Source organism: Mobula hypostoma, chromosome 1, assembly GCF_963921235.1.
Source record: "Mobula hypostoma chromosome 1, sMobHyp1.1, whole genome shotgun sequence".
Classification (NCBI taxonomy): Eukaryota; Metazoa; Chordata; class Chondrichthyes; order Myliobatiformes; family Myliobatidae; genus Mobula; species Mobula hypostoma.
The window spans coordinates 84,772,880-84,792,640 of record NC_086097.1 but is presented as its reverse complement, the minus strand read 5'-3'; the positions used below and the strand labels follow the sequence as shown (position 1 = coordinate 84,792,640).

The window sequence follows — 19,761 nt, the reverse complement described above, 5'->3', positions numbered from 1 at the left end:
ACAGAACAGATACACTGCCAAACAAGAGGTAGTTCACATCACTATCCTGGGAGCCTTTTTAATGGCTGACACTAACATCATCACCCATCAAGCGAAACAACATCATTTAATCCACAAATTTGCTTAACTAAGTCCAAGAGGAACTTGCGATAAACCAAAGATGATGCTTGTACCTTTAATATTTAATTCCTTATTTTTCAATCCAAGAAGAATTTTATTCCAGTTCTTTGATTTCTTGATCAAAAGTATCACTATTGAACCTGTAGTTAATGATGATCCGCACAATTTTAGCTTGGGATGCAGTCAGCAAAGTGCCAGGGTGACGTTGCACACAGGTTTCTGTGCAAACATGTCAGCATAAACACAGACCATAATCTCTCACAGACCCAGGCAGTCAGGCGGAATTTGTCACTCAGCACCCAAAAGAGCAGGTGGATTGGAGATGAGCCATCCTCTAATTTACAAATTTGACACTCTTGTTTCTACTTTCTAAATTTGCTTCTTTTTACCGCTTTGATCTTCCTTGATCAGCAGTCAATTGAAGCCACTCAAGTGTGAACAGTTGTAAGCAATTTGCATTTAGACAACTGATTTTACAGTCTTGTGTTCTGCAGCAACTGCAGCAGTAACAACTGGGACAGTTGGGTCAGACTTCTGTGAAATCCTGGTTGCTGCAAGTAAAACTGATTAGTGCTGGATTAATGTGCCAACAGGTGCCAGTGTGGGAGGAAGCTGCAGAAGCTTGTCTTGGTGACATGAGGGGCAGCCACATTTGGAGGCAATGGACTCTTCAAACAACAGGAAATTATCTTGGAGTTTTCAACTGGTTTTAATCAGGGATACGGTTATTAAAGGTACAATTAACCTGAACATTAAAATAGCAAGCTCCAGTAACATTTCACTTGTATCCATCTATCTAGATAAAAAACACCATGGTACTCCCCCGGGAAAACTCCATGCCAATAAGGAGGGATTACAATAGTGTGCTGCAACTGATACACGACAATGTCAATACTCACGATTTTTTTTACTTTCTAAAATGATTGTTTTGACTAATTGATAAAGTATCACAAAAATAACTAAAAAGGAACTTTAAAAAAAAACAGGTACTGCACATTGAGAGCCTGATTCCTCATAGAAAATTGCTTCCTTGCCTTAAAAGGGCAGCCTGACAATTGTGGATCTCAGTGCAGGGGTCTAGGAAGAGATCTGGTTATTGTAAGATTTGTCATAAGGGAAGGCTGCACTCTGGTATGTAGTTTAATTGTAATATAACCCACTCTCTGGAAAAGCCTATCAGATTAACAATGTACAAAAACTTCAGCAAGATTTGACTTTTTGTATATGCTGCTTTCATTACACGATGTGTATCTCAGCAGAGTCACAGTCGTCAAGAAATGCCCAAGTCTGTTTAATATCCAATCACAGTAACACTTATGTGTGTTTTGTCCATTTTTAGGTATTTTACTATGGTCAGCCAAAGCAATAAGGCATTGTGGAATTAATGACATCTTCAAACAATACCCATGCGCTCAAGTCCAGGAGTAAGTTGCATTTTTTTTAACTTTGTGAGTGTACTGAAGGGTTAAAATGATGTGCAAAGAAAACATATTTACAAATGTTTTCCCAAATTAAACAGCCATGGTTCTGCTCAACACCAACTTCCTTTAATTGCTGCTGTAATTTTAAACAAAACAGGTATTACTAGTTAGTTTTCCAATAGTACAGAAAACAAGACATTCAGAGATGTGGGATAGGAATTCTACTTACAGAGTCTCATCGTTTCTAAACTCCAGCTCCCCATAGGTGTCTTCAAAGTCCTCGCCACCCCCTTTTGCCGTTCCTTCTATCGTCCGAAAGGGAACGATGACTGTCCCACGTGCCCCAGACGTTCTCAGCACTTTCACTTCCATCACTCCGATACTCTCACTGACATGGACAACATCGCTTTCAAATGTAAAGATACCTGCGTGGTCATCATCTAGAATAGTCACAGTGGCAACAAGTGGGGAAACGATCAAAGCTTTCGGGTACGGCACGCTGTTTGGCTCCAGCGCATCTTCCAGTTCCATCACTCTGAGGTTGTTAAGCCGCACAAAGAAATGCTCGTCTTCCTCAAAGATGTCATCATCGATGATGCCAACGGTGATTTCTTTCTGTGTTTCACCTGCCTTGAAGACCAGGGTTCCTTCGCTAAACTCATAGTCTGCACCGGCGTTGGCCGAGCCATCCTCCGTCTTGTAGTCCACGGTCACCGTGTTGGAGATGTCCCCGCCTTTGCGGATCACAGTCAGTGACACCGCACCACAGTTCTCCAGGCACTGGTAAGCAGATGGCTCAAAGAAAATGCGGGAGCAAAGATCTTCAGGAGTGTCCGGCCTCACCTCAAGGATGCTCATGCTTCTTTTGGCTTGCTCGGACACGTGCTTCTTCAGGATATTGCCTGCGCCAGTCATCATCCTGGTGGCTTGGATTCGATAGAAGGCCCTGCTTTTCTGCTGGTGGGAAAGAGCATAGTAGTTCGCCATTTCCACCAGCTGATCGAGTTCTTTCTCAGGGTGCTTTTGCTTCAGTTCTTTAAGGATGCGGATCATCTCTTTGCGGGATTCGTCCACTTCTTTCCCATCCAAGGCTGCCAGTGTCCCATCCATGAAGTGAGAGTTCACTAGCTTGCCGTCCATCTCGATACCTTTGGGATGTTCACCTTCGGTCTCGATGATGAGGCCCCGGTTCTTGTTGGTGCGATACTTCTTCCGCACATACTTGTAGAAAAGGAGTCTGCGGTCAGCGATCCAGGCGAGTAGGACGCAGATGGGGAAGAACAAAAAGGTGACCAACCCTTCCCACACCTGTACAATGCCGGGTGAAAAGACGGCAAGGATCATGTACAGCCAGATGTAGGCAAAAATGCTCCAAGCGGCTGTGACAAAAAAAACACGTAGGTGTTTGATCTTCCTGGTCTCGCCATCAGGAATGGAATATACGCAGATGGCAATAATGACAAACATATTAAAAGCTGCACTGCCCACAATGGTACCAGGACCAAGCTCACCAGATTCAAACCCATGGCCACAAACTTCAACCAGTGAGAGCATGATTTCTGGAGCAGATGATCCCAAAGCCATAAGCGTTAAGTTGGACACAGTGTCATTCCAAACTCGTACCATCGTCGTGTTTGTCTCTCCATTGGGTTTGTTGATGGTAATTTCTTTTTCCTGCGAGGTAATCACTTCTATAGATGCCATAAAGCGGTCTGCTACAATGGAGACTCCCAAAAACATGTAGATCATTGCCACAAAGTAAACAATAACTCTGGCAATTTTATCTCCAAGGGATGGATCTTCTGGGTACCATATTGGCAAAATAACTCCCTGCTTACATTCATAGTTGCCCATGCAGGAGCTGTTTTGCTTTGGAGAACTTGCAGGTCCAGGTGTTTCTGCATCCACAGAAGGTGGGTGCATTAACAACATTACTGATACAAAGCCCACGAGGCAAAATGACATGAATGTCTGCAATCCAAACCACGCCATGCAAACAGGTTCACTCTCGACGTCCCCCGTAAATCAAATCAATTTTCAGAGCTGGAGGGTCTCCACTGTCGTATCTGAAAAACATTTCAAAAAGAAAATGCCGGTGTTAGCCAGCAGAGCATAGCTGCAGCTTTCAAGACAGGAGATGCTCTCCACAATCAGCTTTTCATTTCCCTTTTCACAAAATTTGATACAACAGGACTTAGCAAGGAGATGTGCAATAACACTCCACAGGCCACTGGCTGGGCTGTGGGACATGGTACCTTGGGACTCTCACACACCGTGTGGCAGGAAGTGGAACCATGACATTATGAGCATGCGATTTCACCCACTGGACCAAAAAGAGGTCAGGTACCTCTCATGCATAAGCAGTAAAACATCAGGCTCAATCACTTTAGGACTATCAAAGTAACCTGAATAGAAACTGGGGGGAATGTAATTATTTAAGAAATTTAGACTAAGATTAGGCATTGGCCTTTCAGATTTGCTCTGTTATTCTGTATGGTGCCCGACCTGTTACCTAAGCAAATGAGCAGAATTCCAAACCGATCCCAACCACAACTTTTCAAAATGTAAAAATGTAACTGCAATGAGACAAACAGAGACATCCATTCCCTAGTCAGGTCAATGGACCTCCATGTGCCTTAAATTTTTGAACCCATCAGTAGCAAGGGGCCAGAGATATTCTCTTAACCAGGTAAAGTCTGAGTTCTTCAGCAGTTACAAGGGAACCTGGGAACAGCAGCAGAAGCTAGCATGACTGGACTGGGAATTCACCTTCGGCCAAGGGGTTAGTTGTAAGGATGCTCACACTGGAGGTGCTGAACACTCACTCCTCCCACCTGAGCCGCAGCGCCCGCTTCCACAGAGCCACTTCCAAAAAAACATGGGCAACAGGTGCTGGGAGCACCATCGTACCAACTTACAAACTGTCCGTCAGTGTTGGCAGGTCAGATTCCAGGAAGCACACACACACCCCGAACAGCGCTGTTCCTGCCCCATCAACTCAGACACTTCATGTAGCAGCTCAACAGCACCGTCTCATGGGTAACTTACGATGACCAGCAATGCCTTCATTACAAAATATTATGTCAAACTCATTATAACTATGATTTCTTATCCACAAGTCAGAACTAGGAGGTCTTGTTTACGCATCAGATTTACAACTCGAGATCACATAGAGTGGTCAGCTGTGACAGGTGCTCACCCTCACGCAGAGGAATCCACGCACCGTGCAAAAGCCATCCGAGGCATGACTGTTTAGAGCAACCATAGTTGCGGGAATGGGATGAAGGCAAGGGGGACTGACTGCGCCATATAGCATCACTCGCCCAGGCTGCAACTAACTAGATCTGGGGGGAGGGGGCACTAATAGTCAAAGACCTTAATCACCAGTTGATTCCTTGTCAAAAACCACAAACTAAAACAACACACAAAACATTGGAAGATCGCTGCAGGTCAGGCAGCATCTAAGGAGGGGAACGGACGGTCGACGTTTCACAAATTGAAAATTAGATTTTAAGGGGCGAATAGCAGGAAATCAGAATCATTTAAAAAAATAACTTAAAGATGAGGCTGAGACGAGCCGGAATGTCGCAGGCGAGGAGCCGCTTTGGAATGGGCTGGATGCTGCTCTGTAAACAGTGAAGTAAAACGCCCCGGACATGAGCTTCATTAACTAACAGCAAGAGACGCACATGGCCCGTGGGCAACTTTGGATTCAGACGGTCGCGTACACACGACAACAACGTGTGCCACTGCTGGGGCTTCCTGGAGGATTCCCGTTTACTTTGGTGATGGTCAGCAAGAAGGTACGGGCTGCCCGGGCGCCTGTCGAGTGTTGTCAGCGGGTTGTGGCCGCAGTTCCTGCCGTCTTGGCCGGAGGAGGGTACGCAGTCCCCAAGCAGCCCCCTCGGCGTCCTCGAACCGCCTCCCTTCCCGAAGGCAAGTGCTTGCCCTATTTAGGGAAGACCGTGGCGCAGTCGCTAAATTTGACCGAGGTAAACAAGGGCTCAGCAGAAATGAATGAACGCGACAGCTGTCAGCCTGTCAAGGTGCACCCGGAATGCAATGAGTATAAATACCCACACACATAACGTACATCAACCGCTTAATCAATCCCAGCACTACTGCAGAGCAAATGTTATGCAGAAACCCACTGATTTGCGAAGTACAATAGTTATTTGTATGTGTGTGGCTCCAAGCAAGGCAGGTTCCCCAATTTGCATTAAATGCAGTTGGGAGAGGGTAGAGGGGGTGAGAGATAGGGTCGGGGTCTTATTAAAAAAAACACTGTGACCAATCGGAAAAGCGAAAGATTTTGCAAGCCAAACAAAACCAGGATTGAGGGGGAATGGAACTGTGTGTGTGTGTGTGTGTGTGTGTGTGTGTGTGTGTGTGTGTGTAATGGGGGGGTGGAAAAATAGGTGTCTCATCAACGAAGAAAGCTTATTTTTAATCAGCCTTCTGGAAAAAACAGGTGTTTTTCCATAAATTATTTTAAAAAACGATTGGCATCAATTCTGCGCTCTTAAAGCGACCCAAGCGTCAAATACGGCTGGGGTTAAAAACACATTGCGCTCCCAGATCGTGTTATATAATCCACGTAGTGCCTTTAAATAAAATCGTTGCAACATATGTATATAAAAGATGTGTTACCTGCTGTTCCTTCCCTCCGCGCGCACATACAAAGAGCTTAACATGTATACATTGGATGCTGAATACTGTACATCGTGTCCTCTGGGATCAAGCTGCGAGATGTACAAGGATTCTGTGCGTGGCACACCAAGTTACCCGGACTGCTACAAAGCGGCCGGTGTTGCCGCTGCCGCTGGAAATGTGCGACTGGAGATGTGCCGGCTGAAGAACTCCATTCAGGTGTCAGCCTCCTGCTGGTTGGCAGAGGTGGAGGAGGCGACGACTCGCTCAGGAAACTGGCTGCAGTGAAAGGTTAAGGGAGGGGGCTGGGGAGGGAGTCAGGAGGGTGGTGTGTGTAGATAGCTTGAGCCTCCAGAATGAGCGGAATTTTACTACAGCACAGAGAGCGAGAGAGAGAGAGCGATGTGTCAGCCACAGCAGAGCCTCTCTCAGCCTGTGCTGCCTGCCTTGACGTCAGGCTGTCAGCTGGCACGACACTGACACAAGCTCAGGGTTGGGGGCGGTGTGGGGGGGGTTTACTAACAACCCCAGGCAGCCTCGAAACACAGGCTCTGCCGCTGGAGACCGCCTCTTTAATGGGGACCGCCTGCCCCAGCTCTCCTTCTGCCCACTCCCTCTCCCGGACGCCAGCGGCGACTCCTTCCAGGCGCCGGAGCTGAGCCTCGGGTGACAGGTGCAGTGCAACATGCAAAAGTCGCCGGAGATCTGAAATCTTTTTGGGGAGTAAATACAAGAAAATACTCAGCAGGCCAGGCAGCATCTGGGCAGAGAGAAGCAAGAGTTAACGTTTCCGATCGAGGTGATACGCCGTTGTCGTATTGCTGATACAAAGCATTGGCTCAGTGTGGCATGGTGACACCTGCCGGCTGGCGCTGTGCAGTCTCGGTGTAACACCCCAGGACCACGCCGTCTGCTTGCTGAGAGCTACTTCCCAGACCGTGTCAGAGTCCCTCGCAGCCCCAGTATTTCAGATTTTCTCTCATATATAGGAAGCACATCAGGCTGAAGTGGGGTGCCTTGGGGGGGGGGGTGGGGGTGGAGGGAGAGCTCGATTCTTTCTTTATCTTCATTGGAAAGGGCACCTGCCTCTCATGTGCTAATGTTTAATGACCGAGTTATTTAAAACTTAGCATCAAAAACAAGGTATAAAAAATAAATACTTTATTCTCTCATGCATGGTGAAGTCGTCGCATTTGAAGATTATGTAGTAGCTGCATCAAACAGTTGCTTAAATTCTAAACAGACTTTGCATTGGTGCATAACAGGTTGTAATGTGCCCCTCAGGGTCTGGGTGTTTTCCAGAGCTCCTATCAAAATTGCTTGACGTAGTGTCTAACTTTTGCAGGCAACATTGGCCAACATTTGTATCAATTTCTCCTTAAACATTGGTTTTTGCGTTTATACCGCAACAACCCTTTACTTAGAGTGCGAATTTCTAGATTTGGAAATCCTGGTTTGGAGACGGATATTTGGAATATTAAATATTCAAGAGATTAGACTGGGGTAAATATACGTTACACTCTGCCATCACCAGTTATTTGAGCATGATCTTCCTCTCATTATAATACGTTGGGCACCACGGTAGTGTCGTGGTTAGTGCAAAGTTAGTACAGCCCTGGGCGTTCCGGAGCGCAGAGTTCAATTCTAGCTCCGTTCTGTCGGGAGTCTCTGCACGCCCTCCCCGTGGAATGCAAGGGCTTTCCTCAGGTGTTCCGGTTTCCTGCCACGGTCCAAAGACGGGCAGGTTAACTGGTCATTGTAAATTGTCCTGTGATCAGGTTAGGGTTAGTCAGGACCGTGGGGTTGCTGGGGCAGCGTGGCTCAACGGGCTAGAAAGGCCGACTCTATGTTGTATCACAAAATAAATAGATAAGCGCACACATACATAAGTCAGAAAGGTAAAGTTTAATTCAAGATTATTTAGATCATAAGACATAAGAGCTGAATTAGGCCACTCGGCCCATCAAGTCTGCTCCACCATTCCATCATGGCTGATTTATTCTCCCCCTCTTAATCCCATTCTCCTGTCTTCTTCCCATGGCCTTTGACACCCTGAATCTATCAACCTCTGTTTTAAATATACTCAGTGAATCAACCTCCATTGCCATGACTCCAATGATTCACTGCCCTCGGGCAAAAGAAATTCCTCCTCATCTCTGTTCTAAAGCGACGTCCTTCTGTTCTGAGGCTGTGCCCTCTGGTTCTAAACGCCCCCATGATAGGAAACATCCTCTCCACATCCACTCTATCTAGGCCTTTCAACATTTGCTAAGTTTCAGAGATCCCACTCGTCGTAAGCCCCAGCAAGTACAGCCTCAAAGCCATCAAATATTCCTCATATGTTAACGCTTTCATTCTGAGAATAATTCCTGTGAACCTCCTCTGGACCCTCTCCAATACCAGCACATCCCTTCTTAGATAAGGGCCCAAAACTGCTCACAATACTCTTAAGTCCGATCTGACCAATGCTTATAAGGGCTCAGCAAGACATCGTTACTCTTATACTCTAGTCCTCTTGAAATGAATGCTAACATTCATTTGCCTTCCTTAACACAAACTCAATCTGCAAGTTAACTTTTAGGGAGTCCTGCCCTGCATAAGGACTCCCAAACATGAGAAATTCTGCAAACGCTGGAAATCCAAAGGAAAACATACAAAATGCTGGAGGAATTCTGCAGGTCAGGCAGCATCAATGAAGTGAATAAACAGTCAACGTTTCAAACTGAGACCCTTCTTCAGGACTGGAAAGGAAGGGGGAAGATGACAGAATAAGAAGGTGGGGTGGGGGGAGAAGATAGCTAGAAGGAGATAGCTGAAGCCAGGTTGGTAGGAAAGCTAAAGGGCTGGAGAGGAAGGAATCTGATAGGAGAGGAGAGTGGACCATTGGAGAAAGGGGAGGAAGGAACCCAGGGAGAGGTGATAGACAGGTGAGAAGAGGTAGGTGGCCTGAGTGTGGAATAGAAGAAGATGGGAATGAGGAGGGAAAATTGTTTTTACTGGAAGGAGAAATCGATATTCATGCCATCAGATTGGAGGCTACCCAGATGGTCTATAAGGGGTTGCTCCTCCACCCTGAAGGTGGCCTCATTCTGGCACAAGAGGAGGTGACAGACTGACACGTTCGAACCGGAATGGGAATGAGAATTAAAATGTTTGGCCACCCTGAAGATCCACTCTTAGTGGTTATAGCAGAGGTGCTTGATGGAACGGTCCCTCATTTTACAACAGGTCTCACCAGTGTAGAAGAGGCCACATCGGGAGCACCAGACACAATAGAAGACCCCAGCAGATTCACAGCTGAAGTGTTGCCTCACCTGGAGGGACTGTTTGGGACTGTGAGGGAGCAGATGAACGGACAAGTGTACCACTTTGGCCACTTGCAGGGAAATGTGCCTGGAGGGAGATTAATAGGGAGGGACGAATGCACAAGGAAATTACAGAGCGAGCAATCCCTGCCAGAAGTGGGGGGGGGGGGTAAAGATATGTTTGGTGGATCCCTTTGGAGATCGCGGACGTTGCAGAGAATGATGTGTTGAATGCAGAGGCTCCTGGGGTGGTAGGTAAGGACAAGAGGAACTCTATCACTGTTAAAGTGGTGGGAAGATGGGGTGAGCGCGAATGTTCAGGAAATGGAGATACGGTTGAGGGCAGCATCAATGGTGGAGAAGGGAATCCCTGTTCTTTCAAGAAACGGGAAATTTCTGATGTCCTGGAAAGGAAAGCTGCATCGTAGAAACGGATGCAGTGGAGACAAAGGAACTGAGAAAAGGAAATACCATTTTTACAGGAGACAGGGTGGGAAGAGATACAGTTAAGATAACACACACAAAATGCTGGAGGAACTCAGCAGGCCAGGCAGCATTTCGGGCCAAAACCTTTTGGCAAGACTGGAGGAAAAAAAACTGAGGATTAGATTTGAAAGTTGTGGGGAAGGGAGAGAGAAACACCAAGCGATAGGTGAAACTTGGAGGGGGAGGGATGAAGCAAAAAGCTGGGAAGTTGATTGGTGAAAGAGTCAGAAGGCCATGGAAGAAAGAAAAAAGGGGAGGGGGAGCACCAGAGGGAGGAGATGGGTGGGCAAGGAGTTAACATGAGAGAGGGACAAGGGGATGGGAAATGGTGGGGGAGGGGTTGATAGTTAAGATAACAGTGGGAAACGGTAGCCTTGTAAAAGAGGTCGGTCGACAATCTGTCTCCCTGCTTCCTCAACACTACCTGTCCCTCCACCTATCGTCGTATCATCCTCAAACTTGGCCACAAAGCCATCAATTCCTTCATCCAAATCTTTGACATATAATGAGAAATGAAGCGGTCCAAACACCTGTGGAACACCAGTACCCACCAGCAGCCAACCAGAAAAGGCTCCTTTTATTCCCACTCCTCCCAGTCACCCAATCTTCTATCCATGCTAGTATCTTTCCTGTAATACCATGGGGTCTTATCTTGTCTAACAGCCTCATGTGTGGCACCTTGTCAAAGGCCTTCTGAAAATCCAAGTCAGTAGCATCCATTGACTCTCCTTTGTCTGTCCTGCGTGATAGTTCCCCCAAAGAACTCTAAAAGATTTGTCAGGCAAGGATCCTTAAGGAACTATTCTGACTTTGGCCTATTTTATCATGTGCCTCCAAGGACTCTGAGACCTCAGCCTTAATAATGGACTTTAACAGCTTTCCAATCACTCAAGTCAAATTACTGGCCTATAATTTCCTTTCTTCTCCCTCCCTCCCTCCCTTCTTAAAGATTAGCAATTAGCAATTTAGCAATTGTAAAATAGTAAAAATTAGCAATTTTCCAGTTCTCCGGAATCTTTCCCAAATCTAATGATTCTTGAAAGACCATCACTAATGTCTCCACAATCTCTTCAGCTACCTTTCAGAATCCTGGGTGCAGTTCATCTGGTCCAGGTGACTTATCTATCTTCAGACTTTTCAGCTTCCTAGGCACCTTCTCTTCCGTAATAGCACCTACACTTACTCCTGCCCCCCGGCATTCTAAAATTTCTGGCATACTTGCGAGCATCTTCCACAGTGAAGACTGATGCAAAATACTGAAGTTCATCCACCATTTCTTTGTCTCTCCAGTGTCACCTTCTAGCAGACCAGAATCCACTCTCACCCCTCTGTTAGTCTTTATACATCTGAAAGAAAAACTTTATCATCCTCTTTTACTGTTCAGTACACAAGTGTAAAGGAAAACGAAATGCTTGTACCTCAGATACGATGCAGTAAAAAAGAACACAATCAGATAAAAAACACAATAAATATAAATACAGTGGATTCCAGTTAATTGGGACGTATCAAGACCAGTATATTTTGGCCCAGTTAAGCAGCTGCTCCTGTAAGTTTCATGGGACCAGTCAAAAAAGTATAAAAATGACAAACTGCCATTCAACAGAGTAACAAATTAAGTGTTTAAATGAAATACAGAACATATTAGAACACTATCAAAACTTTTACAGTTAATATAAAACTGTGTATTAGTTCCTAAGTGTTATCAACGGTAGAATTCATCCAGTGTACCTGTACGCTGCTGTGTTCTTTTCATTGACTGTGATTGAACAAAATCAGTGCAGACACTTAGTGTAGGCAATGGACTGCTTCATACAATGCTATTGATGATTACATCCTCCAAATCTTTATTTTCATTGTAATATTCAAGATGATTCAAAACCTTCAAATCCTTCATAGTTTCTAACCTGCTGAAGAAGTGAAATTGTTTCATTTCAATTCCTGGCCGTTTCTGACATCTCCAAGCCCGAATGCTTGAAAGCACAGTGAGCAATATAGTTCTAAATTTTCTTACTGCTTATTTCCCACCAACTATCGGTGGCAAAAATCACTGCTTTTGAACGCAATCACATGCAAGTGATGCTATTTTAAAAACTGCTCGCTGTAAGCTCGGTGTAGTGTCTGAAGGCCACACAAGTGCACACATCTGATGTTAGTCAGAGATTGTTTGACAACAGACTCCTGCCCCAATTAAGCAACACAGTATCCCAAATAAATGAAGGGAATCCCGGCTATAGTATTTGTACCATAGGGGTGTCAGGGAGGGGTAGCACCTCTGGTGGGGAACATGTCGCGTCCTTTTCAGGGCGGTTAGTCCACCTTTGGTCCCCACCTGGCACTCAGCTCTCACCTGTGGCTCCCCGTAGCTGTTTGCATGCGACAGCAGCCACACCCCGGGCAACGGCTTTGACAAGCCGGCTAAACCAGGTGAGAGTAGCCGACAGGTCTCAGACCCTCGGTGAGATAGGGAGTTGTCTATCCCAGCATGTGAAGACAGACTCCGGCGGATTGAGCGGACAAGACCAATGGAAGGTCCAACGGTCAAGAAGGCGGTCTCTGCAAGCGTCGTGGAACGTGTAGAGCAGGACAAGACACAGAAGATGTCCTGGTCATCCACCGCACCTAGTTCCATCTCCAGCCGTCTAGATTCTGTCTTGCCACTGGATCCAGATGGGAATTGGGAAGAGAGAGTGAGGCTGACGCTGCGCAACTCTCCCTCACTTAAATCCAAATCACGTGCTAGTCTCGACACCATCATAATGGTGTCGAGGTCCTCATCGACATCAATGATGGACAAACAACATTTGTACTATAAGAGTTGCCCCAAATAAGTGGCTAACCAATTGCCCAATTAACCGGAATCCACTCTACGTAAGGTCACCTTATATACATTAACTGACTGCATGCACATAAAGTGACATTAAGCACAGTACAGGAATATACCTTTTTTGCATTCATCCCTGGTTTATGTTCAACAGCAACCCACAGAAAGACAGGTAGATTCTGTTTCATTTGCCATACTTTCCAGGGAGCGCGCTCGCTTGATCTAAACAAAATGGGTCAGAACATCACAGATCATTTCCAAAATCATAGTCTTCAACCGTAGTGCATTGTTTTCTGTTGCACCTGCCAGAGAGCAGAAATCTTTGTACTCCCTCTTTCTTTTACATTAATAACATTTCCTTTACATTATTACCTGCTTGGTTAAAAGCCTATTCTCAACTGGCGATCTACACCAAAGTCAAATCACTCCTTTGCTGGCCATTTGTATCCAAATATCCATGATGAAGCTTTCATGTAGTTGACACTCCTATTGTCGTTAACATAAAAAGAAATGTTAAAACTCACTTATTATCTCTGGTGCCAATAATTAGATAGATAATGGAATATGATTCCCAGACCTTAAGAAAAATCCTATGGACTTGTGTGATAAAAATTAAAATGGTTCTATTGTACAGCCCCTAAGCTGGAAATCAGGGAATAAATAACATGCAAGGTTTATCTTAGTAATAAGCATGCATTTCCTTTTGATGAGTGCAATTGGTTCTTTTATTTAAACAAATGAGAGGAAAATGTTGGATCATCAATAATGTCTACCTGTTTGACAAACTTAATATGAGATAGGAGATAGGTATTTGCTCAGATTTTTCAATTGTTATGGTGAAAAATGTTGTGTTCCACCATTTTACTTTGAAACTGACACCAGCAACTTGTACAACATACAAAAACAAAATTATGCCGAGTGCTCTCAGTGAGTCCTTGTTCCTCCGAGGAGTGTGCAGTTTTGCAACTTTCTCCAATGATTTAGTGGTATTCTAAGCTGCGCTTAACAAACTAACCATAAAGTGCTCCAAACTGATAGTCAGTCTTCATGACCCAGGGCTCTACTTCTCTCTGTACAACTGGATCCTAGACTTCCTCGTCAGGAACAACACTAGTAATCATGAACTGATACTATCTCCTCCTCACTGACCATTAACACAGGGGATGCACCTCAAGGACGGGTGCTTTGTCCGACAATCAATACCCTATATGCACACAACTGTGTGGCTAAGCAAAGCTCCAATGCCATGTGCAAATCCTCTGACAACACCGTTGTTGTTAGATGAATCACAGAGAATAAGTCAGCCTAAAGGAGCCACATAGGACACTTGGTGGTCACAATAAAAAATTTTCATTCAACATCAGTAAAAGTAAAGAGTGGTTGATGATTTCGGGAAGAGGAACAAGGGAGAACTTGTGTCAGCCTACTTTGGTGGATCAGCAGTGGAGAGAGTGAACAGCTTTACATTCCTGGCTGTTAACATGTCAGATGACCTGTCCTGGGCCCGGCATATAGATGCAGTCACAAGGAAACCACACCCATGCCTCTGCTTTCTTAGGAGGCTAAGCCAGTGCAGATGTACTGATGGGTTGTATCATGACCTGGTACAGCAATTCAGAAATGCAAAATTATAAGAAGCTGCAGAGTCTAGTTGACTCAGCCCGATACATCATTGGCACATCTCTCTCCTCCATTGGGAGTATCGGCTGAGGTGTTGCTTCAAGGCAACGTCCCCACCACCAGGGTAATGCCATCCTCCTGCAACTACCATCAGGCAGGAGACACAGGTGGTACACTTATCTCCCTCCCAGCACCTATCCTTGCAAGCAGCCTAAGTGCTACACCTACCCATTCACCTCCTCCCTCACCCCCATTCAGGGTCCAAACAGCCCGTGCAGGTGAGGAAGCATTTACCTGAGAATCTGCTGGGGTTGTCCATTGTGTCCGGTGCTCCCAGTGCAGCCTCCTCTACATTGGTGAGACCCGCTGTAAACTCGGTGACCATTTTGGCGAGCTCCTCGGCACCGTCCACCACAAGCAGGACTTCCCAGTGGCCAAACATTTTAATTCCCATTTCCATTCCAACATGTCAGTCCATGGCCACCTCTTATGCCAAGATGGTGGTGGAACAACATTTTATATTGCGTCTGGGTACCCTCCAACCTGATGGCATAAATATCAATTTCCCCATCTAGTAAAATTTAAAAATTCCCTTCTCCAACCCTTTACCTTTCCAACCCACCTGGCTTCACCTATCACCTCCCAGCTATCCTTCTTACCCTCCCCCACCTTTTTATTCTAGCATCTTCCCCCTGCCTTTTCAGTCCTGAAGAAGGGTCTCCGCCTGAAACGCCGATGGTTTATCCATTTCCACAGATGCTGCCTGACCTGCCGAGTTCCTCCAGCATTTTGTCTGTGTTGATTTGGATTTCCAGCATCTACAGAATCTCTCATGTTTAGCAGACACAGAAGCCTGAAGCTCCACACCAGCAGATTCAGGAACAGCTACTTCCCTCGGATGTTTAGTTTGAACCCCTTTGTGCTACAATGAACTTTTTTTTTGTTCTGGTGTCATAGAGTGCCACTGTACAGAGTCAGGCTCTTCGACCACCTAATCTGTGTCAGACCATAGCCCTCCATACCCCTGCCATCCATATACTTATCCAAATTTCTTTTAAATTTCAAAAATGAACACACACCCACTACCTCTGCTGGCAGCCTGTCCACACACACATCACCCTCTTAGTGAAGAAGATCCCCCTCAGATTCCCCTTAAATATTTCACCTTTCACCCTTAACCTATGATATCTAGTTCTGGTCTCACCTAACTTCAGTGGAAAAAGCCTGCTTGCATTTACCCTATATACACCTCTTATAATATTGTACACCTCTATCAAAATTTCCCCTCATTCTCCTACAGTCCAGGGAATTAAGTCTTAACCTATTAAACATTTCCCTATAACTCATGTTCTCAAGTCCTGGCAACATCCTCGTAAATTTTCTCTGTACTCCTTTAATCTTATTGCTATCTTTCCGATAAGTAGGTGATCAGAACTGCACACAGTAGTCCAAGTTTGGCTTCACCAATGTCTTATACAACTTCAACATAACATTCCAATACTTTCTGTGCTTGTTGCTTTGATTTATGAAAGCCTCTCTTTATGAACCTATCTACCGGTGATGCCACTTCCAAGGACTTATGGATCTGTATTCCCAGATCCCTCTGTTCTACTGCACACATCAGTTTCTTACCATTTATTCTGCAGGTCCTATCTTCCCAAAGTGCAACATGTCACACTTAATGTCTGCATTAAATTCCAACTGCCATCTTTCAGCCCATTTTTCCAGCTGACCTAGATCCCACTACAAGCTATGATAGCCCCTCTTACTGTTCACTAAACCCTGAATCTTGTGTCATCCAAGATTGTGCTCTTTCTTGTATAATTTAATGTTTAATTTATGGTTTTCTTGTGAAAGTTGTGTATCTGATGCCAGGTACCCATGATTACGTTCCTGGGTATCAATGTCTCTAAGGATCTAACCTGGATCCTACATATCGATACACTACAAAGAAGGCACAACAACAGCTATATTTCATGAGGTTTTTGAGGAGATTTGGTATGTCACCAAAAACACTCACAAATTTCTACAGATATACTACTGAGAGCATTCTAACCGGCTACATCACCATCTGGTGCAGCAGGGGGAGGAGGAGGGCTAAACTAAACGACAGAATTGTAAACTTAGACGGCTCCATCATGGGCACTATCCTCCATACTACCCAGGACACCTTCAAGGAGCGATGCCTCAAAAAGATGGCATCCATCATTAAGGACCCCTATCACCCAGGTCATGCCTCTTTCTCATTGCTACCATCAGAAAGGAGGTACAGAAGCCTGAAGGCACACACCCAATAATTCAGGAACAGCTTCTTCCCCTCTGCCGTCCGATTTCTGAATGGACATTGAACCCATGAACACGATCTCACCACTTTTTTTATTTTTGCACTGCTTATTTAATTTAACTAATATATACATTTACTGTACTTCACAATTCTTTTTTCTATTTTCATTATTGCATTGTACTGCTGCCATAAAGTCAACAAATTTCACGACATATGTCGGTGATATTAAACCTGATTCTGGTTCTGACTGAGTTTTTCAATCTACCTGTGAATACATGTACTTGTGCAGATAGCAATAAATTCAATTTTGACTTTGTGTCAACTGTAATTCCCTTGAATCTTGAAATCATAAAATCCATATTTTAAATGTGTATATTTCAGTTTCTACTGTGATCACAATTTCCATTATTATTTAAGGTATTTCAAAAATACCTTATGAATTGTTTCTTTTTTACTTTTAGCACAATAATATTGAGAACTCTCTATTGCAATTAGCTGTGTAATCAACCTGATGGCATCAGTGGAACACACACAAAATGCTGGAGGAATTCATGATGGGTCTTGGGCCAAATTGTTGACTTTTCATTCCTCCCCATAGATGCTGCCAGACCTGCTGACTTCCTCCAGCATTTTGTGCATGTTACTCTGGAGTTTTAGCATTTGTAGAATCTGGTGCTGGTGATAAGTATTTTGAGGTGCCAAGGTGTCACTCCAACACATTAAGGACAATTTACAGTGACCAATTAACCCACTAAGTCACAGATTTTTGGGTCATGGGAGGAAATTGGAGCACCCACAGGAAACTCAAGTGATCAGAGGGAGAAAATGGCAATTCCGCACAATTAGGACCCAAGGTCTGGATTGAACCAAGTCTCCAGCACAATGAAGCCTTAACTCCACTAATTGTAGTACTGTGCCTTCCATGTTGCATCACTAAGAAGTTACTGACTGGAAGATGTAGTCCATCCACACCTACTGTTCGGGTTACTCAGGGTTGAGTGACCGAAGCTGTTGTTAAATATCATTTGCCCTGCCTTTTCACAAGCTTCCCTAAGGTCTGCCACTCCATCTGCAACGTGGGCTCCTTGCCTCAATGCAAAGATCTGATCTTGGAGAGGGATGGTTTTGGAGAAAGTCTGTCTTCTGAAGTAGTGACACCAAGTACTGAGATAATGGATTCTGAATCACTTAACAAGACACTTAACACATCTGCACTTTCTTAACTGAGTTGTCAGAATCCCCAGTGGAGCAGGTTTGTTCAGATATTATGTTTATCCTGGTTATGTTTACAAATAAGTCAAGCAAAACACATTGAGGCTGATAGGAAGAGTTGGCAGTGATAAGAACTGACAGAATCAAGATCTACACTGTCCACGACGTTGAAAATGGCAGTCCTAGCTAACTTAGTATCATTGGGGAACAAATAAAGTGCAAGGAAAACTGCTTAGAGCTGTTCAATTCAACCATTTCTTCCCAATGATACTTACACCCTAATGTTAAATTATGCTAACGAGGTGAGAGAAGGATTAGGCAGAGTGGCCCCATCCAGACAATATAAGTGTCGGCTGCACACAGCCCAACTTCTTTGGGGACTGAGATTATGGGGACCTCGGGAGTTTGGGCAAGAATATCAGACCCTGTGTCTCAACATCAGGCTTCAGTCATGAATGAACTCAGCAGAGTTCCAATGGCCAAGATGGTGGACTTTGCTCCTCTTTTCCTTAAAGCTAATGCTAGAAAATGTTTCCATGACATCTTACCAGTAAAGTCTAGGTTTCAAAGATTTGCAGTGGATTCTGGTTAACTGGGCTCTCTACTAATAAGGGCAGCTGCTTTTTTTGGACAATTCTTAGAGACCAAAACCTAATCGAGAAAATAGCCTGGATTCCTTTCATTCATTTGGGACACTCTTCTGCTTAATCGGGACAGGAGACTGTCTGATGCATGTACTTGTTTTTAGAGTGAACAGTAGTGTCAGTTGCATGTGTTTGTGTTCAAAAATCGGTGATTTTTGTCACTGATAATTGGTGAGAAATGTGCAGTAAAACACTTCAGAACCGTATTGCTCACTGTGGTTTCAAGCATTCAGACTTGGAGATGCCAGAAACAACCCGGAGTGAAAATGAAACAATTTTACTTCAACAAGTTAGGAACTACAAAGAATTTGAAGGTATCAACAACCATCTTGAATGTTGCAATGAAAATGAAGATTTGGAGGATGCAATCGTCGAGAAGATTGTATGAAGGCAGTCTATTATCTGCACTAGGGGTCTATGAGGGATGAATTCCTCCTTTGATAATGATTAGTAACGATACACAGTTTTATAGTACTCTAGTAGAATTCTGATTTTTTCATAATTTCATGAGATACATAATTTGTAATTCGGTTAAATGGTAGTTTGACTTTTCTTACCTTTTTAGCTATTTCCTTGAAACTTCAGCTAATTGAGGCAGCCGCTTAATTGGGCCAAAATGTACTGGTCCCAAGGTGTCCCAATTAACTAGACTCCACTACATCTTTGAGAGCGCCTCAGACTGATATTTTTCAGTGTTCCCTTTATATTACATTACTTGCATAGATTTCATTGGAACATGATGCATGATACATTACTTTGACATAACAATCTAGCTTGTATTGGACTTGCACCTGATTGTTTGCCTGTATTGTACTTTCTTTATAATGGTTACATTATATTCTGAATTCTTTTATTGCTTTTCCCCTGTACTACCTCACCATACGGTTGTGATGAAATTATCTGAATGGATAGCATGCAAAACAAAGTTTATCCACAATACAATAATAAACCAGTTCAATACCTTTCACCTTTGCAATCTTACTCACTTTGAATGCTTAACCTTTCCTTTCTCTGTAACTAAATCTATCCTTCCAAATCCACCTCGACAATCCCAAATCCCCCTGCTCCCCAAATAACCACATCATCCACTTTCCCTGAGGCCATCACTCAGCTATTGACAGCCACACCCAGGCCCCAAACTCTGGAATTCTAACCAGCCCTCTGCGCCTTGCCTCCTTAAGTCACTCACTGCAACCTA

At 44.4% G+C, this 19,761-nt stretch overlaps 1 protein-coding gene across 3 annotated transcripts in view; it reads right to left on the bottom strand.

Annotated features, from left to right (window-relative positions):
• Window positions 1-6,695, bottom strand: part of slc8a3 (solute carrier family 8 member 3) — a 518,329-nt gene extending 511,634 nt beyond the window's left edge. For 2 of the 3 annotated variants that reach the window (XM_063052126.1, XM_063052143.1), the window contains exons 1-2: window positions 6,192-6,695; window positions 1,771-3,607 (exon numbers count right to left, since the gene is read on the bottom strand). In XM_063052126.1, coding sequence (XP_062908196.1) covers window positions 1,771-3,533 — 1,763 coding nt within the window. In that variant the 5' untranslated portion in view covers window positions 3,534-3,607; window positions 6,192-6,695. Of the gene's footprint in view, window positions 1-1,770; window positions 3,608-5,230; window positions 5,515-6,191 lie in introns of those variants that run through there. The other variant, XM_063052133.1, reaches the window with a different exon arrangement.
• Window positions 6,696-19,761: the final 13,066 nt, after the last annotated feature.